General features: G+C 37.2%; 1 protein-coding gene across 1 annotated transcript in view; it reads right to left on the reverse strand.

Annotated features, from left to right (window-relative positions):
* LOC105980558 (anaphase-promoting complex subunit 4-like) overlaps positions 1–21,457 on the reverse strand; it is a 137,392-nt gene extending 115,935 nt beyond the window's left edge. The window contains 7 exon segments of the mRNA XM_013009448.1: positions 5,154–5,258; positions 10,093–10,181; positions 12,067–12,136; positions 12,571–12,638; positions 17,016–17,123; positions 18,694–18,760; positions 21,404–21,457. Of these exon segments, the coding sequence (XP_012864902.1) occupies positions 5,154–5,258; positions 10,093–10,181; positions 12,067–12,136; positions 12,571–12,638; positions 17,016–17,123; positions 18,694–18,760; positions 21,404–21,457 (561 nt within the window).
* Between the last annotated feature and the right edge of the window lie 2,120 nt (positions 21,458–23,577).

Raw genomic sequence — 23,577 nt, forward strand, 5'->3', positions numbered from 1 at the left:
GTGAGGTGATATCTCAATGTTGTTTTGATTTGCATTTCTTTTATGGCTAGGGATGTTGAACATTTCTTCATGTGTCTATTGGCCATCCTTCTTTCTTCTTCAGAGAAGTTTCTCTTTAAGTCTTTCGCCCACTTAGAGGCCTAGTCTTTAAATATTTATTTACTAATACATTTTTTAAAGTTTAAATTGGGTATATATTTATAGGATGTCTTTGGGATGTTATTAGATAGGTAAGACATTAAAGTATATTATGTGTTATTATTATTATCCTCCATTGGTAAGAGCTGTACCACAGACTAAGTTAATCTTATGCTTCTTTGCTGAAAGTTTCCAACTAATTAACAGTTTTCAGTAGCTAAAAAATTTATCTTATGGACAGTCACACAGAACATCAAGATGAAAAGTGAGCAAAATTTGCTAAATTCAAATGTTCTAAAAGAAAAGTTGGAGAAAATTTCTCTGTAACTGAAATAAAAAAGAAAAAAAATTAATTATAAGATTGCAATACAGATTCAGAAAAAGGAAACAATACCTAAACAAGAATATATAGGTATAGTGCCAATAGTAATTAAATTATTGACTTTATAGGAAATGTATAATCTCTTAGATTGAGACTACAGGTTTTGTCCTCTAGTGACAGTTTTTAGCTTAAAGAGATGCCTAATGTAGAAGAGCACTAATCAGGATGCAAGGACAAGATACTACAAGGTAGAAGGATAAGGACAAGATGCAAGGTTTTTGTTTTTTGTATTTTTCCTTTGGTTGGTTGTGGGGCTTGACCTCTGGGCCTGGTTGTTGTCCCACAGCTTTTCAGCTCAAGACTAGCACTCTACCACTTGAGCCATGCGCCACTTCTATGTTTCTGAGTGGTTTATTGGAGATAAGAGTCTTATGGTATTTCCTGCTGGGCTGGCTTTGAACCATGAACCTAAGATCTCAGCCTCCTGAGTAGCTAGGATTACAAACGTGAGCAACCAGTACCTGGCAAAATGCAAGATTTTTTTTTTTTTACTTTTTCTTTTTGTTTTGCTGGTCATGGGGCCTGAACTCTGGGCCTTGGGTGCTGTCCCTCAGCTCTTCAGCTGAAGGCAAGTGCTCTACCAATTGAGCCACAGCACCACATCCGGCTTTTTCTGCTTATGTTAGGCTGAGGAATCAAACCCAGGGCCTCATCCATGCAAGGCAAGTACTCTACCACTGAGCCATCTTCCCAGACCCAAGATGCAAGTTTTGATGAGAGACAAGTCTTACTATAGAATGGGGAAGTCCACAACCAGAAAGTAAAGAAAGTGCAAAAGGTGATCAGTGCAAAGAAAGAACAGAGAGAAGCTGCATATGTGCTTTCACTATGAAAAGCTCTAATAACTGCATGTCTAAACTGGACCAGCAAAATACTGATGTAATTTCCATACAAAAGTACAGAAAGAGAAAAGGTGTAAGCACAATGTCTTGGCATTAAAATCACAAGAGTTCAGAAACCTGATGGGAGGGAATTTCTAGGTAATGACGTTTTTGTAAAATAATGAAAACATAGAAAATGAGATAATCCATGAAAGGACTTCACCAAGCAAAATAAGAGGAACTCAGAATTATATGGACTGACAACAGGAGATGATAAGCACCGATTTCAGTCAAGACAGTAATGAAACTCAGAAGCAATTACTGAAGGTCTGTGCTTTGCCATAAAAAGGAAAACCCACTAGATCCAAAGAAACTAAATGATAGATTTGATTTTGTTTTAATTCAATTAGTTTTTAAATTTGGTGTAATAATATATTCTTGTGCATAGATAAAAAAATGGAAACAGGTCTTGAGCAAATTCTGGGCTCTCTCTTCCCACTGATGAAAGAAAATCGTAAGAAATTATGGATTATACTATATCTCAATGAGTATACTGACTTTGACAAAGTAAAAAAAAAACCATCGTATCTCCATTAGTACAGTTGTCCCTCTGTGGTTTGTTGTTAGTGTTCTTTGGAACATTTTCTTATCTTTAATTAGCTGTACAAAGGATTTTGGGTTTGTTTCTTCAAGATACAATTCCCATGACTGAGAATGAAGAATAGCAAGTTATATCCTAGCAAGTCATATCCTAGCAAGTCATATTCCTCATATAATTGTGGACTTTAAAGTGACTTCTTGGCACTTGAGAACAGAAGAGAAAATGACAAGACAATAGAAAGTGACTTCTTACATTCAGAGAGAAACTGTGTTCTGAAGGGACATAGAGAGCACATTGAAGATCCCAGGAAGGAAATGGTGTGATCAGGATTTGATAGTAGCTAATCTGGCTTCAGGTATTAAAGCATCAAGAACATTGGTAGGAGACTTTAGTTGGAAAACACATTTCAGTCAAGAAAAAAATCTAGGGAAGCAGTGACCTAAGGAGAGATGCTAGTACCAAAGAATAAGCTACTATGTTCAATGAAGACAGAAAAAGTTGTAGAAAGACTTCAAATAGAGCTCCCCTATGACCCAGCAATCCCACTTTTGGACATTTTCCCAAATATTTACAAACATGACCACACTAAAGCTACCAGCACGACTATGTTTATTGCAGCATTATTTACTATAGCTAAGATATGGAACCAACCCAGATGCCCCTCAGTAGATGAACAGATCAAGAAAATGTGGTATATATACACAATGGAATTCTATTCCTCCATCAGAAAGAATGACATTGCCCCATTTGTTAGGAAATGGAAAGACTTGGAAAAAATTATATTAAGTGAAGTAAGCCAAGCCCAAAGAAACATAGGTCCCATGGTTTCCCTTATTTGCAATATCTAGTATATGTATGAGTCAAGCAGAAAAGGTCAGATAAGGTGATGTTAGGAAAATGAACCCTTAGATATATATTTAAATTTTTTTCTTTCATGCGATTGTTTCTAACGCATTTATAAGATTATTTCTTTATTGCTTTGTATGTCCCTCCCCCACAGTATAACCCCTGCTTTCACTGTATTTGATGTCGGTATAATTTGTGGAGGGGAAGGGGAAAAACAAGTCGTTTAAATAAGGATACAGTGGACCCGTTGCAACAATGAGAAGTACAAGTTGTCATGTCGAAAATGAGCTTTACAACTTTGGGTGGAGGGGAGGATTGGGTAGGGGGTGCGGGGGGATGCTGGGAAGGGATGTGAAGGGTAAATAAAGGAGGCTACAATGCTTGATAAGAAATGTACTCATTATCTTGCCCATGTAATTGTAACCCCTCTGTATAGTATGTTCACAATAAAAAATAAAAATAAAAAGTTGGAGAAACTGGATGACATTGGCTCCACTAGGGTGAATGCATTATGATGAACAAATTTCTATCTGTTGAGGGTCGTTCTATGATCACTTGTATATTGAAAAACAGATTTCATTTAATACTTCACACTTAAATGAATACTATTTAATATGTATGAACAAATAAAATGTGTGAACCTATAACATTAAAAAGAGAACTATTATTGATATTATATTAACTTAGTATTTTAATATGATCATTTTGAAAATCTTAGTGTTACATTTTAATATTTAATTACAGTGAAATAAAATTAACTATACTATGTATCATATTTCATTATAAATATGAATGTTTTAAATTTAATTGTATATTATAAATTATATTCAATATTATTTACCAATTTATAGTAAGCTTTAACTCATATTAATATTTAATAAATTGTAATATATTTAATTATATATCACTTAATGATACTATAGCATATTTTATCATACCTAGCAGAAATAATATAAATTTAATCATTTAGTATATTCAATTATATATTATGAATTACATTAAATTATATTCATATTAATAAATTGTTTAATATATCAAATTATATGTTGGATGAATACTTTTCCTATGTAATATATCTAATACAATTTCCAATATATCGAATTATATTAATATGTGTAATTCTATTTAATGTAAGAGGAACATTTTACAAATTTTTGTATATATATATATTTTGATCATAAGACCTGATGTTGGCAACTGATTATAATCCCAGAGTTCTTTGGCTGAAGGCTAGCACTCCAGTACTTTGGGTCACAGCCCTACTTCTGGTTTTCTGGTGGTTAGTTAGAGATAAGAGTCTCACAGTCCTTTCTGCTGAGGGTGGCCTTGAACCATGATACTCACATCTCAGCCTCCTAAATAGCTAGGAGTACAGGTGCAAGCTACCATCACCCAGCCTAATATTAATGTTTTTATTTAATATTTGATTATATTTAATATACTTATATTATGTTGAATTATAGTTGTATTATTGATTATATAACAACTACTATCTAAAATCTACTAAAACTCAAACTATTTAGAAGGGGGTTAAGCCAAGCAGGAACATATTGCAAGTTGAGGAATTCAAGTCTCTGTCTCATCAGGTTCCACTTCAGGGTATTGCAATATGGAAACAGGAACAGGTGAGTGGAGAGACAGAGATAAGCAAGTAGGGTGGCTGAGGAGTGTGTGGAGCATCACAGGTTCCTAGCCTTGAAGGTGACTTTGGTCGCATGTAACTCCCGGTTTTAGGATTGGAGGCACTAAGCCCTTTCTGCAGCTCACAGCATAAAATTATTTCTGCAGGGACAGAATGTCCCTAAATATCCTCCCAGAACAAACTGCCTTGGATCACAATGGATTATCCATTAGCAGCTCTTGTTCTGATGGTAAACATCAAGTGTTAGGGAGTGTATTCTGGGTCTGTAGGGTGGAGATAGTTAGCTTTAGTCAGCTGGATATGCTGAAAAGTGTGGTACATGCTGACACAGACACGCGATACAAGCCTGCACCCCCACTCTGTACAGGATCCTTCCTGATGCCTTCTGGTTATGCATGAACATATTCTGGACACACTGTTGTTTGAGGATAATTATCTCTTTAACACCATCTTCCTATCTTGCCCACGCATGAAAATGGGGGAAAAATCAATAGGAACAAGTGTGTCCTGGAAGTGTAGTCCCATATATGTACCTGAGCCTGGGATCAATCTCCACCAGCAAAGAAAGACAAAAGGAACTTGTCATTGCTGAGAAGAAGGATTAAATGGCTAAAGAAAGAACAAACTAAGTATGAGCGATTTAGCAAATTGTCTAAGGAAGACTGAAACTTACAGGAAAACTCCTAAGGAGGATTAAAAAGAGACAGAAAGGAAATGCATTACATTCTCATTGGAGGTGTCTCCCTCTCCATTCTTGCTAGAGGAATCGCTGGAGGAATCGCTGAAGGAAGCTTCATCATGGTCCAGGGCACTGAGGTACAGAGACATCTGAGGTAATGAGGGATAGAGTGAATGTCTGGATGAGAAAGGATATTGACTCCTGTTTATTCTGGTATCATGAAGACCATCTCAGAACTTTATTATTCCTCATCTCTGTTCTCCTATCTCCAGGCTTCAGTTTTGTTATACTACACTAGGGATAATGTCTCTCATCTTATAGACTTTCTCCAGACCAGACACTGCCTCTATAGCAGAAATAGTATATTTTCCTTTGCTCAAAGCAGCAGCCACTTGATGATTTGCCTTCATGTTCTTGCCTTCCATCACTCACCATGCACACCTCCTTTTCATCTCATTCTGACAAATTTCCTTCCCCTTTAATCCTGACCCTTCCTACGTTTCACCTACACTGAATACTGCATGAATAAAGAAGGCTATGTTGTCACCTTTTCTAATTACTCAGTTTCTTAATGCCCCAAGATAACTGCCATTGACTTGGGTTTCTGTTATGTTCTGTTAGAGAGAATTTCTGTCCCCCACACATAGCATGAGTTTTTTAAGTATGAGATGAGGTTAGTGACTGGGTGACATGAGATCATCAGACTTCCATAGATGTCCTCAGGGTTTAACTTAGCCCCAGAAGATGGGATTTGGATGAAGGGTGGATGTAAAAAAAACGGAAAATGTGCTTCTCACCAATCCTTTCCAGAAGGACCGAAAAGTGACCAGGTGGCCTTAGGAGTATTCTCATATGTCTATGCACCTGTTCAGCAAGTGGCTTATAATCTGACAAGCATCTCCACAAATGAGTATTACTTGAATGAGGTAGATATATGTGTGATCCTGTCCACAAATCCTGGAGATTGGAACATTTGGAGATATATGTAGGGATTGAAACCAGCCTGAACATTGTGTTACTTACCATGGAAACTAGGGTCAGTGTACTATTGAATATGTATGTTTTTAATACTACTAAAGCTCACACTAAATCCATATAATTAAATAACTCCATGAAAACAGTTCACTCTGAGGAATTACTGATAATGCTAATTAATACCTATAGTATTTAACCAGGTACGTCATGGCTCTCATGCCTAGGAGGAGGTCACAGTCATAAACTCTATGTCACCAAAATTGCAAAACTGCTTAGAGGGAACAATTAGATGATCAGAGTTGTTTCTTTGATCACCAGTTCTGCTAAGCACAAAGTAATTTCTCTTTTCCATCAGCAAAAGTTGGATTGAGATTGAATTCTGTATAGAATCTGCCAAAAAAAAAAGCCCAACTTTTCTCAGCAACTTTAGTGTGTTCTAGTGAGTTATGTGGGAATACATACAGGCTTCATGTGGTGTGGAGTCTACCTGCAGTCAGAGAAGAGAAGACACAGTGAGAAACAAGTCATGTCCAGTCCTCCTCAAACAGGCCTATGGTTAATGATGATGACATTAGAAAACTAATAGGGAGGACTTGTATTCCTGGAATGAAAGTTTATAAAAGAATCCTTCTTTTTATGGCAAGTACAATTATTTATTCATTTAAATTATTAAAACTTCTGCTATGCAATTTTTCTCAGCTACAGTAGAAATGCAAAGCTGAATCACTTAAGAATTCTACATCCGTGGATATTTTTTAATTGTGAAAATACCATACAGAGGGGTTACAAATACATGGGCAAGATAATGAGTGCATTTGTTATCAAGCATTGTTGCCTCCTCCTTTGTTTCCCCTTCCCATCTTCTCCCCCCCTCAACCTGCCCAAGTTGTAAAGTACATTTTTCGACATAACGACTTGTACATCTCATTGTTGCAATGAGAAAAAAAGAATCCTTTTTGTGTACACAAGTGACTGAGTAGTAATTATGTAAACGTACAAGAGGATTTAGAAAAGGTTTGATAAACCCTATGCTCCTAATGTCCATTTTTATTACAAGGGAATAATAACATATTGATATTACTTTCATAAAAATATATAAAAGGAAAACACAAATCAGTCCAGATAAATGGCACTAAAATGTGAAAGTTCTGAGATTTGATGGAATGTATTTAATGGGTAATATATCATTCTCTAACATAAGAAATATTCATACAGATGAGGGAAAGCAGGATGGACATCATCAGAATGAAAAACAGAAGTAAATGAACAAAATCCAGGATATATTATGCAAACACTGAAAACAATACAGTAGTGAAACAAAGAGAAAAGTGAAGGCATGTGTCTTAGAAGATAAAAGGAAGGAAGGTGAATGGAGGTGTTTTCAAAGAAGCTAAACAGGAGATAGTAAAAGACAGGACAATTTTCAAAAGTTAAAGACAAGCATAAAAGATTGCATGGATATACAATTGAGATTCCAGAAAATGAATAAACCATTAACAAAGAGCAGAACAACAAGTGAATCATAAACCTGTAATTTCATTGGTCCTTCTGAAAGTAAAACAGTAATTTGCAGCTGATTCTTAAAGAAACAGTTCCCAAAACTGAATATGGGAATGAAAGCAAACCATATATTCTCCTGAATCATATCCTAGTAAAATTCTGGAGTTTAAAAAAATCCTTTACAATTTGGGGGTAGACTAGCAAATGACATACAAAGAATGAAAAGGAATTTCAAATAATACAAAAGAAACCTGTGTGCTGAAGGAGACATAGAGCACTAAAGATCCACAAGAGTACACATAGGGGTAATAAGTTAGGTACAGTCAATTTGTCCTGGTTTCTAAGCCCTCAATGACCTAGATCATTTTACTCCTATGATCCCTTCCAGGGGAATAAACAGAATTCTGTTGACAAAATACCTAAAGAGGTACAGATTAAACACACACACACACACACACACACGCAAATGGTAAGTGCTAAGTGGGCATGTGGGCAGTAACTGCATTCAATAGACACAACATGAGAGATAAGGGGGGAAATGGGTAATGAGGGGGTCACTAGGGTGATTGCTGGATAATCAATAAAGTACTCCCTCTTTCGAAAGTTTGTCCTACAACAGTTGTATATTAGAAAAGATAATTTACATAAAACAATCAGTAAAGAAATAGTTTATTATAAAATAAATTAATATTTATACCATAAAGAGGAGGAAAAGCAATTTTGGTGTCTGTGGTGGGTCTTGAACTCTGGGCATGGGCACTATCACTCAGTTCTTTAGCTAAAGGCTAACAGTGCAACTTCTACTTTTCTGGTGGTTAATCTGAGATGAGAATCTCACAGAGCCGGAACGGTGGCTTGCGCCTGTAATCCCAGCTACTCGGAAGGCTGAGTCCGGAGGATCGCTTGAGTCCAGGAGGTCTGGGCTGCAGTGCGCTATGCCGATCGGGTGTCCGCGCTAAATTCGGCATCAATATGGTGACCTCCCGGGAGAATCTCACAGAATTTATTGCCAGGGATGGCTTTGCACCACAATCCTCAGATCTCAGCCTCCTGAGTAGCTAGGATTACAGGGGTCAACCACAAGTGCCTGGCTATAACCATTTAATACAAACTACATTTAAACAATTTAAAAATAGAATGATTTATAATGGGTGTAGGAGTAGCAGGATGGCAGCTCTGAGTTCAAGAATTCATGTCTCTGTCTCCTCAGAATTCACTACAGAAATCAGCAATATACACCTAGCTGAGTTCCAAGTTGGGAGACAGACAGAGAAGGGACCATAGGGTAGCTCAAGTGTGTGGATACTCAGAAGTTCATAAGCCTTGGAAAATGAACTTGAGCACCAGTAATCCCTGATTTAGGCTTGGAAGCCTTATGGTTTGTCTGCTGAATCCTTAGTGCAGTTTTTGGACAGTGTTCCTAAGTCCTTGCTAGGAGGAAACACCCTTCCCTAGTCCATACTTGAGGCTTTAGCAGTTGTTCTAATGGTGAACTGGATTTGGAGGAAAGTGTGCTACTGACCTAGGAGCTACAGAGTGTGAGCTGGGTCTGCTAAGGAGAATGAGTACTGCTGACACAGAAAGGGGAAACAGCACTGCCTTTAACTATTCTAAAAATATCCCTTCTTAGACCTGCTAAGCAAAACATGAGTGATCCCTTGACTCACATTTTTCCTAAACACTTTTTTTTTATTTGCAATAACTAGTATATGTCTGAGTCAAGCAGAAAAGGTCAGATAAGTTGATGTTAGGTAAATGAACCCTACAATATGTATTCAAATGTTTTTTTTTCTTTCAGGTGATTGTTTTTAACACATTTATAAGATTATTTCTTTGTTGTTTTGTATGTCCCTCCTCCATGGTATAATCCCTGCTTTCATTGTATTTGAGGTTGGTATAATTTGTGGAGGAGAAGGGAAAAAACAAATAGGGATACAGGGGGATCCATTGCAACAATGAGATGTACAAGGCATTATGTGGAAAAAAGGACTTTACAACTTTGCTGGGGGGGAGGAAGATTGGGTAGGGGGTTGGGGGGAGGATGGGAAGGGATAGGAAGGGGAAACAAAGGAGGAAACTACAATGCTTGATAAGAAATGTACTCATTATCTTGCCCATGTAATTGTGACTCCTCTGTACAATATTTTCACAAAAAATCCACCACATAATCTGGCCATAACAGAAACTCAAGTCAAACAGGGGGACTGAGTGTGTAACTCAATGTAGACACTTGAGTGTACATGGGTTTGAGTTGCATCTCAAGAACGAAAGAAAGACAAAGGAAACCAAAGGCATATCTCAGAAGGATGGTGAAAATGGCTGGAGATATAATGAAGACACATACCTATGATTATTAAACAGTGAAAAACTGAGAAAATTCAATCATTAATGCAAATGAAAAAAGGAAAAGTCCAAAAAACGGGGAGCAATCTGATGAGACAACTCTAAAAGAGTAGTTGTTGAATAAGAAATAGGACATATAAGGGTCAGAGAAAGGACATGAATTACATTCTCATTGGTGGTGTCTGTCTCAGTATCCTCTGAATCATTGGAGGAGGATCCCTGATGCACCTCAGCAGTGACAGGGATGGTGTCATCTGAGCAAGGAAGAATAGAGTGAAAGTCCAAAGGATTAATTTGTCTCCTATTTTTCTGGAATAATGGAGAGTTTTGTCTTATCTCTGGTCTGCTGGCTTCAGTCAGGTTAGGTTGCAATGAAAATCCTCAGGTCCTTTTCTAGCCCAGACTCTACCCCTATAGTAGGAAGTGGTTTCTTATCCCATTTCTCACAGAGGGAGCCACTTTATGAATTTGCACTCATAATATTAACTTCTCTCACACACCCAACCAAAAGTTCTCTTTCCTATAATGTCTCCTATTTTCTTTTTCTTTCTTTCCTTCTTTGTCCTATTTTTCTTCTTCTTGTGAGTCCTGGGACTTGACTTGATACTACCTGGATGCTGTCTCTTAGCTTCTTTCCCCCCCTCAATCCTAGCAGTCATCCAATTGGACTGCAGATCCAGTCCTGTCTTTTGTGGTAGTTAATAGGACATAAAGGTCTCATGAACTTTCCTGCCCAGCTGAATTCAAGACATGATGATCAATATCTCAGCTTCCTTGAATAATTAGGATTATAGTTGTGAATCATCAGCATCTGGCTAGTTGGCCTTGTTTCCTTTTCTTTTTATTCATGACTAGGATTTCACTTCTTGATCTGATGCTTTGGCTCTTTGGCTGATATTCCCCCAACTGTTCCATACCTCTAAACCCTCTTTCCTTTCTCCTTGCAACCCCGGCAACACTGTATGATTCTCATAAATGGAACACTGTATGAAAGTTGAGGAATATAATGTCTCCATTGTGAATGACTTGGTTTCTTAGAGCCCTGATGTAACTGGTATTAGCTTGGGTTTCTGTTATGCCTTGTTGGATAGAATTATAGCCAACCCACCTGTAGACTGATTGTTCTGGGTATAAGATGAAGTTAGAGATTGTATAGACTTTTGATTTTCACATATCCATAATTGCCCTCAGGGTTACTCATAGTTCCAGAATTTGGCATTTGCATGAAAAGTGAAAATAAGAACTGCAGAGCACACTTGTGGCTACTCTTCTCCTGAACACAATGGAAGTGTGCAAGAAGCCCACTGGAATATTCTTTATCTCATTCCTGGGCAATGGCTTTTAATCTGGACTGGACAGAGAGGCAGAATGGAAAGGGATGCTGTAGGGCCTGAAAAGTCAGTGAACCAGAATCAACTTCTAATCTACCGCCTGATGAAATAAGGACAACTTTCTCTCCACATTCAACTAGTACCTGAGAGCCAGGCCTGTGCCAATAGATACCTTCTATTATGAATCAACATCCCAAGACAAAGCAAGCTATGAACTCCAACGCTGTGTTCTTTTCCAGACAAAGTATCAGGAAAAGGAATGCTCAAGGAGAATGGCATTTTTAATAGCAAAAAAAATGACACTGTAAAGTTCCATGCCTTATTCCTATGCCACTAATTTAGAAGTTTGTACATATTTCTTGTTCTTGGTATTCTCTACTCCGTTCTTTGTTTCTCAAGAGCTGAAGCATGACTTATACCTCCCAGGAATCTTTGCCATTTAGTTTCAATTCCAATGCTGCTGTCCTACCAGCAGCATTGTCTTCTTCACTATTTGAATCATATCAACTTGTATTCCAGGCAGAAAACATTGCAAAGAACGTTATTGAAGATGATACCGCATCCTTTTACTCTTTATTAGATTATATTAAATTAAGTACTTTATATTATTTGGATGTGATTTGCCCCCAAATTCAAATTATGGAGGCATGGTGCTGAGTGTTGAAATGTTGAGAAATGAGGTAGGTTTTCACAAAGAAAATTAAATCCATTGGGATACCACCCTAAGAAATGATTCATGTAATTTTCTTAGACCTTGATTCATTCTCTGGAGGCCATAAAAGAGACAAAACATTGCTAACCATCTCACCATGCACAATAGCCACTTGTGTGCGACTTAGTCCATTCTCATGGTCATTTGCCCTATTGCCTTCATCCACCTGTAATGATAAAAAAGAGTTACTATGAAAATGAGGCTGTTCTGGTCCTGCTCACTGGTCAGGTGCTGTGCTTGGCTCAAGTCCATTTTGTCCTTTTTAGATAATTGTAATTTTTAGGGGTTAAGAAATGCTTCCATGAATACAGTTTACTTTAATAAATCTTGTAATATCTGAAAGCAGATTCTCCCCCATTACAGGTTTTTTTTTTCACTCCAAGAAAGCTATTTACCATCTGAGTCATAATTCTACTTTGGAAGGCTATTTTTAATGTTGTCCACAATTAGATCTCAGTGGGAAAATATCTATCCCTACATATTCCCTTAAGGAAAATTGATGTCAGTTATCAGACACATGTTTACATGATCATAATGTAATATAGTTGATAAGGAAAAGAAAGTAATAGTTGAATTTCACACAAAGACAAGTACACTCACTTCAGCTTTTGGATATTCCTCATTTGTCATGACTTGCGGAACAGAATTCTTCACAAGCTCAGAAACAACTAGGAAGATGCAGATTGATGGTCAGTAAAACAGCAATGTTGGTTGGGATTACTTAGGGTTATTAGTGGTAGGGACATGAGACAAGAATATAAGGAAAGGAGAGAATTAGAAAAGAATTGAGAAACATCAGAAGTATTATCTTTTCAGATAAATGAAGCCTATTTGATGTGGTAATGTTTAAAAGGGGTGAGAATACTAAGGTATATGCTGTGCTTTATTGAGTACATCTGAGCCATCTTAATTCTTTTCAGAATTGGAACTGGTTCTCCATTGTGTTGTTGATCCCTTCCAAGATCTTTTTTTCTTCCAAGAAGAATATAACCTCCTACATTTACTCTCACACACATTCTCTCATTACAGGATTACAAATAATCATTGCTCTCATACTGAATTTAATTTCAGGCTAGCTATTCTCTTGTAGTGTCCCAATCATTTTGCAATGATATCTTGTTAGTACAGATGATGTGCCAACAGTGAAATGCTACCATTTATAGATATTCACCAAGTGATTTGGTTTTTTTGTGATGAATTTGTACACACAATGTATTAGTGTCAATAGAACTATACCCTTCAAGAATGGACATTTGTCCTGGAGTTTGGCAAGAAGGAATAGATGCCATTGAGCTGAACAGGGATGGGTCCAAGGACTGTAGTCTAGTGATGTTTTGTATTACTTGTGAACCTATTTAGTATCCATGTGCTATTGAATTTGAGTGTTTGCAAGGCTTTTGAAAATCACATTTGAAACAATAAAATCATTCCATGACAAGTAATGCATAGGAGTAAGTGCTGAAAAGTCCACCATCACTGCATTGTTCTATTCCATGTCTCATTGCACTCACATCTAGGAGATATCCTGATCCTTGTTATAAATGTGATGTTAGTAACAAGAAATGTCTTCTCTTACTTATACTATGGGAGATGTGACCACTGCAACCACCTCAAATAACAGACAGCACTCTGTAAGCAATAGCACCCCCTGACATTTTTACTAGGTATTCCATGTCAAAATAACTAATGCAAGATCGTAGCTCAGAGGATCAACACTCAGCCCTTTCCTGACTTCAACATATCCCTATTTTCAATATCAAATGGTTGATGATGTTTCTCTGCATCATGACCATATTAGGACTGTGGATGCTATTTAACCATAAGTTTTACCTTGCAGTGGAGGAGTGTATGAATTATGTGTAGTGTGCAGTGTGCTCTGATAATGGCTCGTTTTCCAAAGTTTATATTGGTAGTGCTGTATGTAGGTTCGAAAATGTTTTGTTGGCTTAGAAAGACAGTATCCTAGTTTCATAGGAAATAATTCCACACAGACACACTTGTAGACACTTCCTGACCACCATTCATACAACCATACTCCATACCACATTGACATAGCTGCTTCCAGGGACAAAATGAGATGCTCAGAATTCTTCCTTGTATATCTGCAACTGTTCAGCACATTTCATCTCTCTTTTCCACCAGGAAACTGGAATCAAGACCGGCTTCTGAACAAACACATGCAAGAAAGTCCAATCTTTCTTGACACTTAAACATTTCCTAATCCTAGGAGTGAGTTGAGAATACATACAGGTTTCCAGAGCAATGGCATCCACCTGCAGATAGGGAAGAACAGATAATAACCAGGTCTTTTCCAGTCCTATCTACAAAAGTCTATTGTACACCACAGTGATAGAAGAACACTGAAGGGAGGGTCCACAATTTCTGTGTTCACCAGAAAAAAAAAGTTTCCTAAGATACAGAAATAAGAATATATGGGCTGAAAATAGCTTAGGCAAAGAACCAGAGAATTTAATAAAGACTTGAGGATCATCAGAAGGTACAGTTTACTTCTAAAAGGAAATGGAAAATATTGATGTCATTTCCATTCAAAGATACTATAGGAAAAATGACAAATCAGTACAGGATCATACCGCTAAGACATGAAAATTCTCAGTTTTGAGGGAATCTCTATACTATAATGGTATTCATTAGAGAGGCTCAAAGATTCACAAAACAAGCAACAGGAAACAAGAAATACTTTAAATGAGTAGGGAAGAATCAAGGAGAAAGAGATAGCATGAAGAGAACAAAGAAGGGTAAATGTATATAAGGTGTAAACTACAAAATTAAGAAAAGTGGGCAAGGAGGGTTTGGGAAGGAGGGTTGAAAAGGTTCAATGGGACAGCAGGTATATTGACCAAGGTACATTGCATTTATAAACTAATTTGTTTAATGGCAAGTCCTTTGTACAACTACTCAAATATAATAAAATAAATAAATAAGGAAACTATATAGAAAAACAATTAAAACATGCAAGATAAAGTTAATCATAATAACAGCCACCAGAATTAAAGAGACAGACCTCTGAAAAGACAAAGCAAACACTGAAATGAGTTCAACAGTGAAAGTAAGATAAGGTCAGAGGAGGGATAAGACTTGCAAAAAAGAGAAGAGATCAGTATTTCCAAAGAAGCTAAACAGGAAAGTTGAAACTTTCAGATAAAACTCAAAATTTGAAGATACCCATAGGCTAGATGCTTAAACCCTTGAGTTGTGAGAAAGTATAAGATAGCCAAGCAAAGGGGACAAGCAAAGAATACTAACTGTAATAACATAGTTCCTACTGGAAACAAAATAGTGGTTTGAAATCATTCCTTTAAGAGACAGTTCCCATCACTTGGAATGATAAATACCTAGTGATATTCTAGTAAGTCAAATGCTAGCAAGTAATTTTCTAGTAAAATCTGAGGTTTAAAGTGAATCTTTCAAAATTCTGAAGTGTAATGGTATACAAAATGTGAATGAAAAGAATACAAGAATGAAACCCTGTGTGCTGTAGAAACATAGAACAAAACACTGAAGTCCCACAAGAGGACACATGGCGGAAGTGGTTTTCATATGAGCAGTTCTAGCAATTGTTGTAAAAGCTTTGCTTCTGAAACCATCCAAGACTCAAGTAATGTTACTTCCATGATCACTGCTAGTGAACACACTCCTGCCAACAAAAGATTTAAAGCAACACAGACCTATGGACAGATGGCAAGTCCTAAGTGTGCAGTTACTGTGTTCAGGAAGTAACAGGAGTGATTTGGGACACACTGAGTGTCAGTGGGATCACCCAGTTCTACACCTCTTTAGGGGTTTATCAGTCGTATATTGTAGGATAACATTTAGTAAGAGTTAGCTCAGGGACATTAAACAAGCTCTGAGTTACAGCCCCACAACCAACAAAAGCTAGAGATATATTTACAACAATGAAAAAATATTTTAAAAGCAAAGTAAATGTAGACAATTTTAACTGGAACTATTTACAAGGCCATAGGACCAAGAAGAATGCAGCTCTAAGTTCAAGTATTCAGTACACTGTCTTCACATGATTTCAGTGAAGGCCTTCATACTGACTCAAGAGCAAGGTGAGTGGGGAGACACAAAGAGAAAAGAGGGGGCTGGCTAAGTGGAGTATAGAGATTCAGAAGTTCCTTAGAGTTGGAAGATAATCTTGAGCCAAGATAATCTAAATTTGGGATTCTCGGCACCAAGCCCTGGCTATTGCTCACTCCAGAAATGCTTTCTGTGCAGGATCCTTTCGCTACATGATCCCTAAGCAGCCATTAGAAGGTACTGCTGTGATGGTGAACATAAGTTGGAGGAAATTGAGCTCTTAGCCTATGGGATATGGGGTTAAGTCGCAGTCAGCTGAGCCTGTTGAGGAAAATGACAGCTGAGAACTCAAAAAGGAGACTTGACACCGCTCTACTTCCCCTGCTCTATATCTGATTCAGTCTGTGATTTGCTTAAACATGAACACCTTTTTTGAGAGGTATTATTTATTTTATTTCATTTTTCGGTCATAGGGCATGAACTCTGTGCTTGGGCACTGTTCATGACCTCTTCAGTGCAAGGCTACCACTCTACCACTTGAGCCACAGCATAACTTCCAGTCTCACAGACTGTCGTGCACTGGCCATCTTTGAACCGTGATCCTCAGATCTCAGTCTGCAGAGTATCTAGGGTTACTGGCATGAATCACAAGTGCCAGGTACAGGTTTTATTTTTTGCCTCACCAAGAAATCTGGTCTTTGCCTTGCAACTTAGGTGAATTAATGAGATCTTGTGTATATTTTGTGGTAGAATCGTGTATGTACAAAGGCTTTTGCTGCATCTCCACTACCAAGGAAAGGTAAAAGAAAACATAATCCAGACTGGAAAATAGAGTGTAATTGCCTGAAAATACATGTACCAAATTAAAAATACACATAAACACTCAAGTGTCTGTGCAAATTGTTAGCTACAGAAAAACAAATGAATGTGGAGAAACCAATGGAAGAAAGCTACAAAGAAGCAGGTGATAGATAAGGAAGAGGATATAAACAGCAAGGGGATACAAATAGCAAATTTTATTATATTCGCACTGGCCATGGCTATCTCCACATCTTCAGTATCACAGGGTGAAAATTCTGCATGCACCTGGGCAATGACAGTGATGATGTGATCTGGAGAAAGAAGGATAGAATGAATGTCCTGGAGAATACCTGGGCTTCTGTTTCTCCTGGGGTCACAGGGAAGAAACATAGAACTCAGTGTTGCCTTAAACAGTGCCCCTGTCTCCAGGCTTCAGTTGGGTTATGCTGAAGTGAAAAAAATATCCAGATCTTCAGATTCTTTTCTAGCTCAGATTCTGCCACTGTATGAGCAACTGGTGCCAGTGACAGGATGCTCAAAGAGGCAATGAATTTCTGCTCATGAGACTGACAATTACCTGTCTCCATATAACCCATACCATCATTGGTTTCTCATACAGAAACCTGGGATGAAAGATGAAGAATATAATATCACTTGTCGTATTTACAACATTTCCTAGGGCCCCAGATGCCTGGAAGTGTATTGGATTCCTGTTGTGACATGCAGAGGGGAATTTCAGTCGATCTATATATAGGCTGATTTGTTTAGGTGTGGAATGAGGATAACGACTAAAGTGGCATTAACTCTTCTCAATCCCAGAACTGAGCTCAGGGGTTACACCTAGTCATCTGAATGTGGGAATTGGATGAAGAGTTGAGGTAACAAATGCAAAGCACTGCGAACCACTCCACTCTAGAGATGAACCCAGAATGTGCAGGAAGCCCATAGGCATATTCTAAATTTCATTCCATCTGCACAAAATGAGCATGCAGAAAATGTTATGAGGATTCACATTACAGGAAATGAGCCCGTTCCTGACAGAGGTGAGGAGAACTCTCTCTCCATCTTGTCCTATTATCAGAAAGCCAGGCTTATTCCATTAGGTTCCTTTAGATTCCTTCTATCCTTGGTCAGCATCCCAAGATTTGAACTCTAAGTGATGGAATTCGAAAGCAGAATCAGTAGGGGTAAGACTTGTGGAGAATATTGTTTGTAAGTGGTAAAGAGGCTACATGTCCAACATCAGCTTTGACACTACACTGTTATTGCTGAGTTACTAAGGGATGAAGAAAGCACATATTCCTTGGGCTTTGTACTGGCTACATCTTGCTTTGGTCTCCAAATCCAAAGCATAACCTCTACTATCCAGGATGCTTTAATATTGGGTATCAAGTCAATAGGTTTCCTACCTGCAAGGTCTTCCTCTTCTTCACTAGTGAAATCATATTGTCTCATATTCTAGGCTTTGGAGACACAAGTGCCAAAAACGTTATGAGGAAGAGTACCTCCTTATACATCAGACTAGATTGTGTTATATGCTCTGTGGTGTGGAGATGGAGTTTGGCCCAAGTTTTCATATTCTGGAGGCCTGCTTCAGAGTGTGACAATTATGAGAGATGGTGAAACCTTACAAAGGCAGGGCCTCACAAAGATAAAATTTCATTTTATACACCAGACTAAGAATGACTGCAGTAGTTACTCAGGCCCTACACTGTCCCATGAAGTTTTATGTATTCTACGTGAAAATCAAGCCTCAGATTCCTGGGCTTTTCTTCCATATCATGTAACCTCTCCTTGATATCTACAAATAAATTCTGTAAATGAATCTGTGATCAGACTGGTTGTACACAAGAAGACACAAGACACTTTGACCCTTCTCACCATGCAGATCAATCACATGCGTGGAATTCAGTCCATTCTCACTATTTCCACGTCTCCATGCATCTCCCTATAAGGTGAGAAAATGAATTAGTGTGGGAATGACACTATCCTGTGTCCTGTGCACAGGATGCTCATTTGGCAACATTAGAGACCACATGACAAATTAATCAAGAGAATCTAAAGTTTAACAGAAAAAGTACTGTTACCAATTAACACACGAATTACATACTCTTGCACAAGTGAAGGCAGTATTTTCTACAAATGTTGAATTTTTATTATGGAACACAAAATGATATCCTGGACAAGGTTCCTTGTTGTATGTTTTGTAATCTAAACACAGCAGTTTTTTATTGTGGTCCATAGTCAGATCTCATTTGGCAAATAACTCTCATTTCATATGTTATGAATACCATGCATGTTGATGTGATCATATTTTAATTCACTGGGAAATTTAGGAAATAAATAAGCAATGCTCTATTTCACACAAAGACAGGCACTCTTACTTCTGCTTTGGTTGGGTCCTCTTCATTTGTCCTTCATTGAGGAAGGGAATCAATCTAGGTCCCGGAGGCACCTGGGAAAACACAAATTGACTGTCAGTAAAATAACGGTGCTGCGTGGGATCACTCAAGCTCAGGAGTTGGTGTGGACATGGGTCCAGAGTATAGAGGAAAGGAGAAGGGCAGGGCCTGAGAAGATTCATATTCCTGCTAAAATAAACCTCATGTGTTTGCAACACTTAAACCCTTTATATTTCCAATGAGCATGCTCAGCTTCAATGACCAAGTACAAGGCTTCCCCTTCTCTTTCAGAAATGGAACCAGATTTCTACTATCATGTTGAGCAACGTCAAGATCTTTTCCTTCCACCAATGTTCCTGTATCCTCTCTTATGTCTCCCTCTACTTGACTAAAAGCAACCACTTTTAAAGGAGTGGACCTTAAGGCTGAATATTGACTTCTAATTCTGAATCTCCTTTTATAATGTTTTAAAAATTTTTTGTGGTAATGATGATGTACAGAGGCTTAAAGTTACATAAGTAATGTAATGAGTACATTGTCACTGCACCTAGTGTCAGTGTATGAATGTATTTCACAGTGTAAAGCTTATAAAGATCATGATAAATAAAATAAATTAACAGTGTGATCACTAAACATGATGAGAAAGAGCTAATGAACGCCATGGGCTCTAGGCCATGTTTGCCTACACTGATCTACATGTACCGCATCACTCCCATATCTAGGAGGGTGATCCAAATTATATGTTTTTTGAATTTCACATTAATGAGAAGAAACTCTGCCAATAAGTGTCATCAATGTTATGAAACTACTATTCCAACTCAATTTCAGAAAGCACTTTGTAAGCTTTAACACTAACAGGCATGTATCTAGCATTAGGTGTTCGCTAACATAGTGACCAAGAACACCATGAGTAAAGGATGAATTTAAAGCTGTAGACCAGATGAGCAACAATGTGCCCTTGCCTGGCTTCAAATGTGCTTCATCCATTTACAGAATGAAGCTCTCTGATCATTTTCACCTGTCAAGAAAGGAATGTGGTTCCAACTCTGATCTTTAGATATGATAAGGAAAGCATAACTTATCTACATATGTATGTTGTTAATGGGCTAATTTTCAAAACTTTCTACAAATTTTGTGATATGCAGTTTTGTATAATGATGTGAGGAAAGGAGAAAAACTTTCCCAATTACAGTAACACTCAGTCCACATACACACACTCACAGACACCTCCCATCCATTTGGCTGACAACTGCACACCACCAAGACGACAGAGCTGCTTCCAATGGAAAAATGTGATTGGCAAACATGTTCGTGGTATCACCATTGCTGCTGAGCACACCCTCATTCCTCTTTTCTCCACAAAGTCAGAATCATGTGGGGTTTTCAACAAAAATAGTCAAGGAAGTCCAACCTTTCCCAACACTTCATTGTTTTTTCTAAGCCTGTAAGTGAGTTGAGAATACATACGATTTTTGTGGGTGGTGGAGTCCACCTGTAATAGGGAAGAGAAGATACTATGAGGAGCTGGTCATGTCCAATCCTGTATAAACAGACCAACTGTATTAGGAATGTAAATGGAATGAATAAGTGTTTCAGCATTCTGCTAGATAAAGGCTAACAAATGAATCATAATTATGAGGGTGAGGGACTGAATTTGGCTTAGGCAAAAGTACAATATAACATAAGGAAAAACCATTTCATTCCAAACATCTTCTGATGTGAATGAAATAGTACAGTGCTTTCCTAGGAAATATCAAGTCCTCAGTTTATTTCCAGATATTTCAAAAAGAGAAAGCATTATTAAAAACCCTAAATGAAAACAATAAAAATTATGATGTGAGAGTAGAACACGTATTTAACATTGGGTGTTATTTTCAGGAAGGGCAAATGTTTAGTGGGCAGCCTCTCTCAAGTGGATATCATGCACAACACTTTCAAAATCATTATGAGTGACAAAAGTGCTGCCTAATGGATGCTATCATATACCATCACCATCTGGGAACAATCATTGGAATCATGAAATTGATCTCTCCTGACTGTTTCCCACAATGGAAATTATATAAGACTTCCATATGAAACACAGGAATTAAGCCTCCTTTAATATACTCATTAAGTTTCTCATCTGAAATTCATTAAAAAACACAAAAATACAAAACAACAATTTTTCACACTTAAAGGAACAATTTTACCTCATCTACACATTGATCTTCCTCTTCTGAGTAATCACAGGGCACTACTTCCATGATGACCTTCTTAGAATCTAGGAAGAAACTGTGTGACTGTCAGTGCATTGGCTTTGTGGAAGAACAATTCAGAACTTCATTTGTATGGACAGGGCTTGTAAGGATGGAGGTGGATGACTCATTACTGCTAGTATATGCTCCTTAGTGGATACAAGAGAAAAGTGCAGTTGTGGAGATAGTGGGAAGGAATGGTAGGGGGAAAACAAAGGGGGAGGCAACAATGCTTGATAAGAAATGTACTTATTACCTTGCTCATGTAATTGTAACCCCTCTGTACAGTATTTTCACAATAAAAAACTAATTTTTAAAAAAGGAAAGGAGTAGAACAAGAATGATAAAAAAACAGTACTAAAATAAATAGAATGGCAAAGAAAAAGCTGAATCCACGATTGAAGTGGAATATTGAAACTCAGGTTTCTGAGTTCTTGCAAGGAGAACTGAACAACTATGTTATATGTCAAATACATTCTTTAAAATACATGATAACCTGGTGTTGTAATCCTGGCTACTCAGGAGGCTGAAATCTGAGAATTGTGCTTCAAAGCCAGCCTGGGCAGGAAAGTCCATGAGACTCGTATCTCCAATTAACCACCAGAAAACCGGAAGTGGTGCTGTGGCTCAAATAGGAGAGCTGTTGACTTCAGCTGAAGAGCTCAGGGATAGCAACAAGGCCCAGAATTCACGACAAAAAAATTAAAAAAAATAAAAATACAAAACATGAAAAACTGAAAACCTATTGGCAATTGAGATAAGTTAACTGTTGAAATTAATAAATACTGGATCAACTAGGCTTAACTAGTATTTATGCAGTTTTTCACTTAACATAAAACAATTAGACTACTGTTTCCCCTTCAGAAAGTAAGACACACTAATCAAGAAAGACCCACAGTGTTCTATAGAACATACTTTGACATATTTTAAAGGGAAAAGTCATACAAATGTTATACAAAGATGGGAAGCATAAAACTTTGAAGAAACTGAAGAAGACACCAACGTTGGAAATGCACCTCATGTCAAAAACTGGCTAAATTAATGCCATGAAAATGGTCATCTTACCAAAAGCAGATTCAATGCAATGTCCATCAAAGTGGTATTCTTCAGAGAAATAAAAGAGAATTTCTAAACTTGATACAGAAATAGAAAGGATATCTAAGATCAAATTGAACCTAAGCATAAAGAACCATGTTGCAGTTATGAAAATATTTTTTATTAGAAGCAGGGCTAAAGTGGTAGAACACCTGTCTGGTAAGAATGATACCCTGCGTTCAATCTACCATACCGGAAAATATACTGGATTTTAAGTTACACTGACGAGCTATTGTAAGAAAAGTAGCATTTTATCAGCATGAACACAGACAGAAAGATCCATGTAACAGAATAATATTCCCAGGAATTAAACCACATTGATACAACCATTACATTCTTTTTGAAAAAGAAGAAAAATGCAGCATGTCCATCAAATGGTTATATGGAAACTGTATATATGTAAATGACTGAAATGAGAATCCTTTTCTTTCACCTTAGACAAAAATGAATTCCAAATGGATTAATGATCTGAATTGAAGACCTCAAACATTGAAATGTCTACATTAAAATATAGAGAAAATTCTAAAGGATGATTTTCTGGATAAGATCCAAATTGGGATCTAGAAAATAAAAACAAGTATTGACAAGTAGTAACAACTTAAAAACTTCTGCAAATATGACAATAAATGAAAAAACAATAAAAGCCAATTATATGTATGTATATGTATTTATATGTACACACATACATACATACCTATATATATATATATATATATATATATATATAAATGAATATACATATATGAACTTCAACACTCTGGCCTCTACCAAGGATTTATCAAGTATACTTAGTTTAAACCTAAAGGTTTGAGGAAGTAAAGTAGAGGAAATTATGTTTATAGATTTCCCATAATGTGTCTGCAGTATTCATTGAGAAAGAGTTTAACTGGTATAATTTAAACATTACTGTTGTCACATAAACTTGCTTTATGCCATATTAGCATAGAAATAGGGTGCTTTTTTAAGCAGAAGAGTAGTTTGATCTTTCATGAGTTAATATATGTTGTAAATTTCAAAGACATGTGCTTTTGTAA

This window comes from Dipodomys ordii, unplaced genomic scaffold (genome assembly GCF_000151885.1).
Source record: "Dipodomys ordii isolate 6190 unplaced genomic scaffold, Dord_2.0 Scaffold10, whole genome shotgun sequence".
Taxonomy (NCBI): domain Eukaryota; kingdom Metazoa; phylum Chordata; class Mammalia; order Rodentia; family Heteromyidae; genus Dipodomys; species Dipodomys ordii.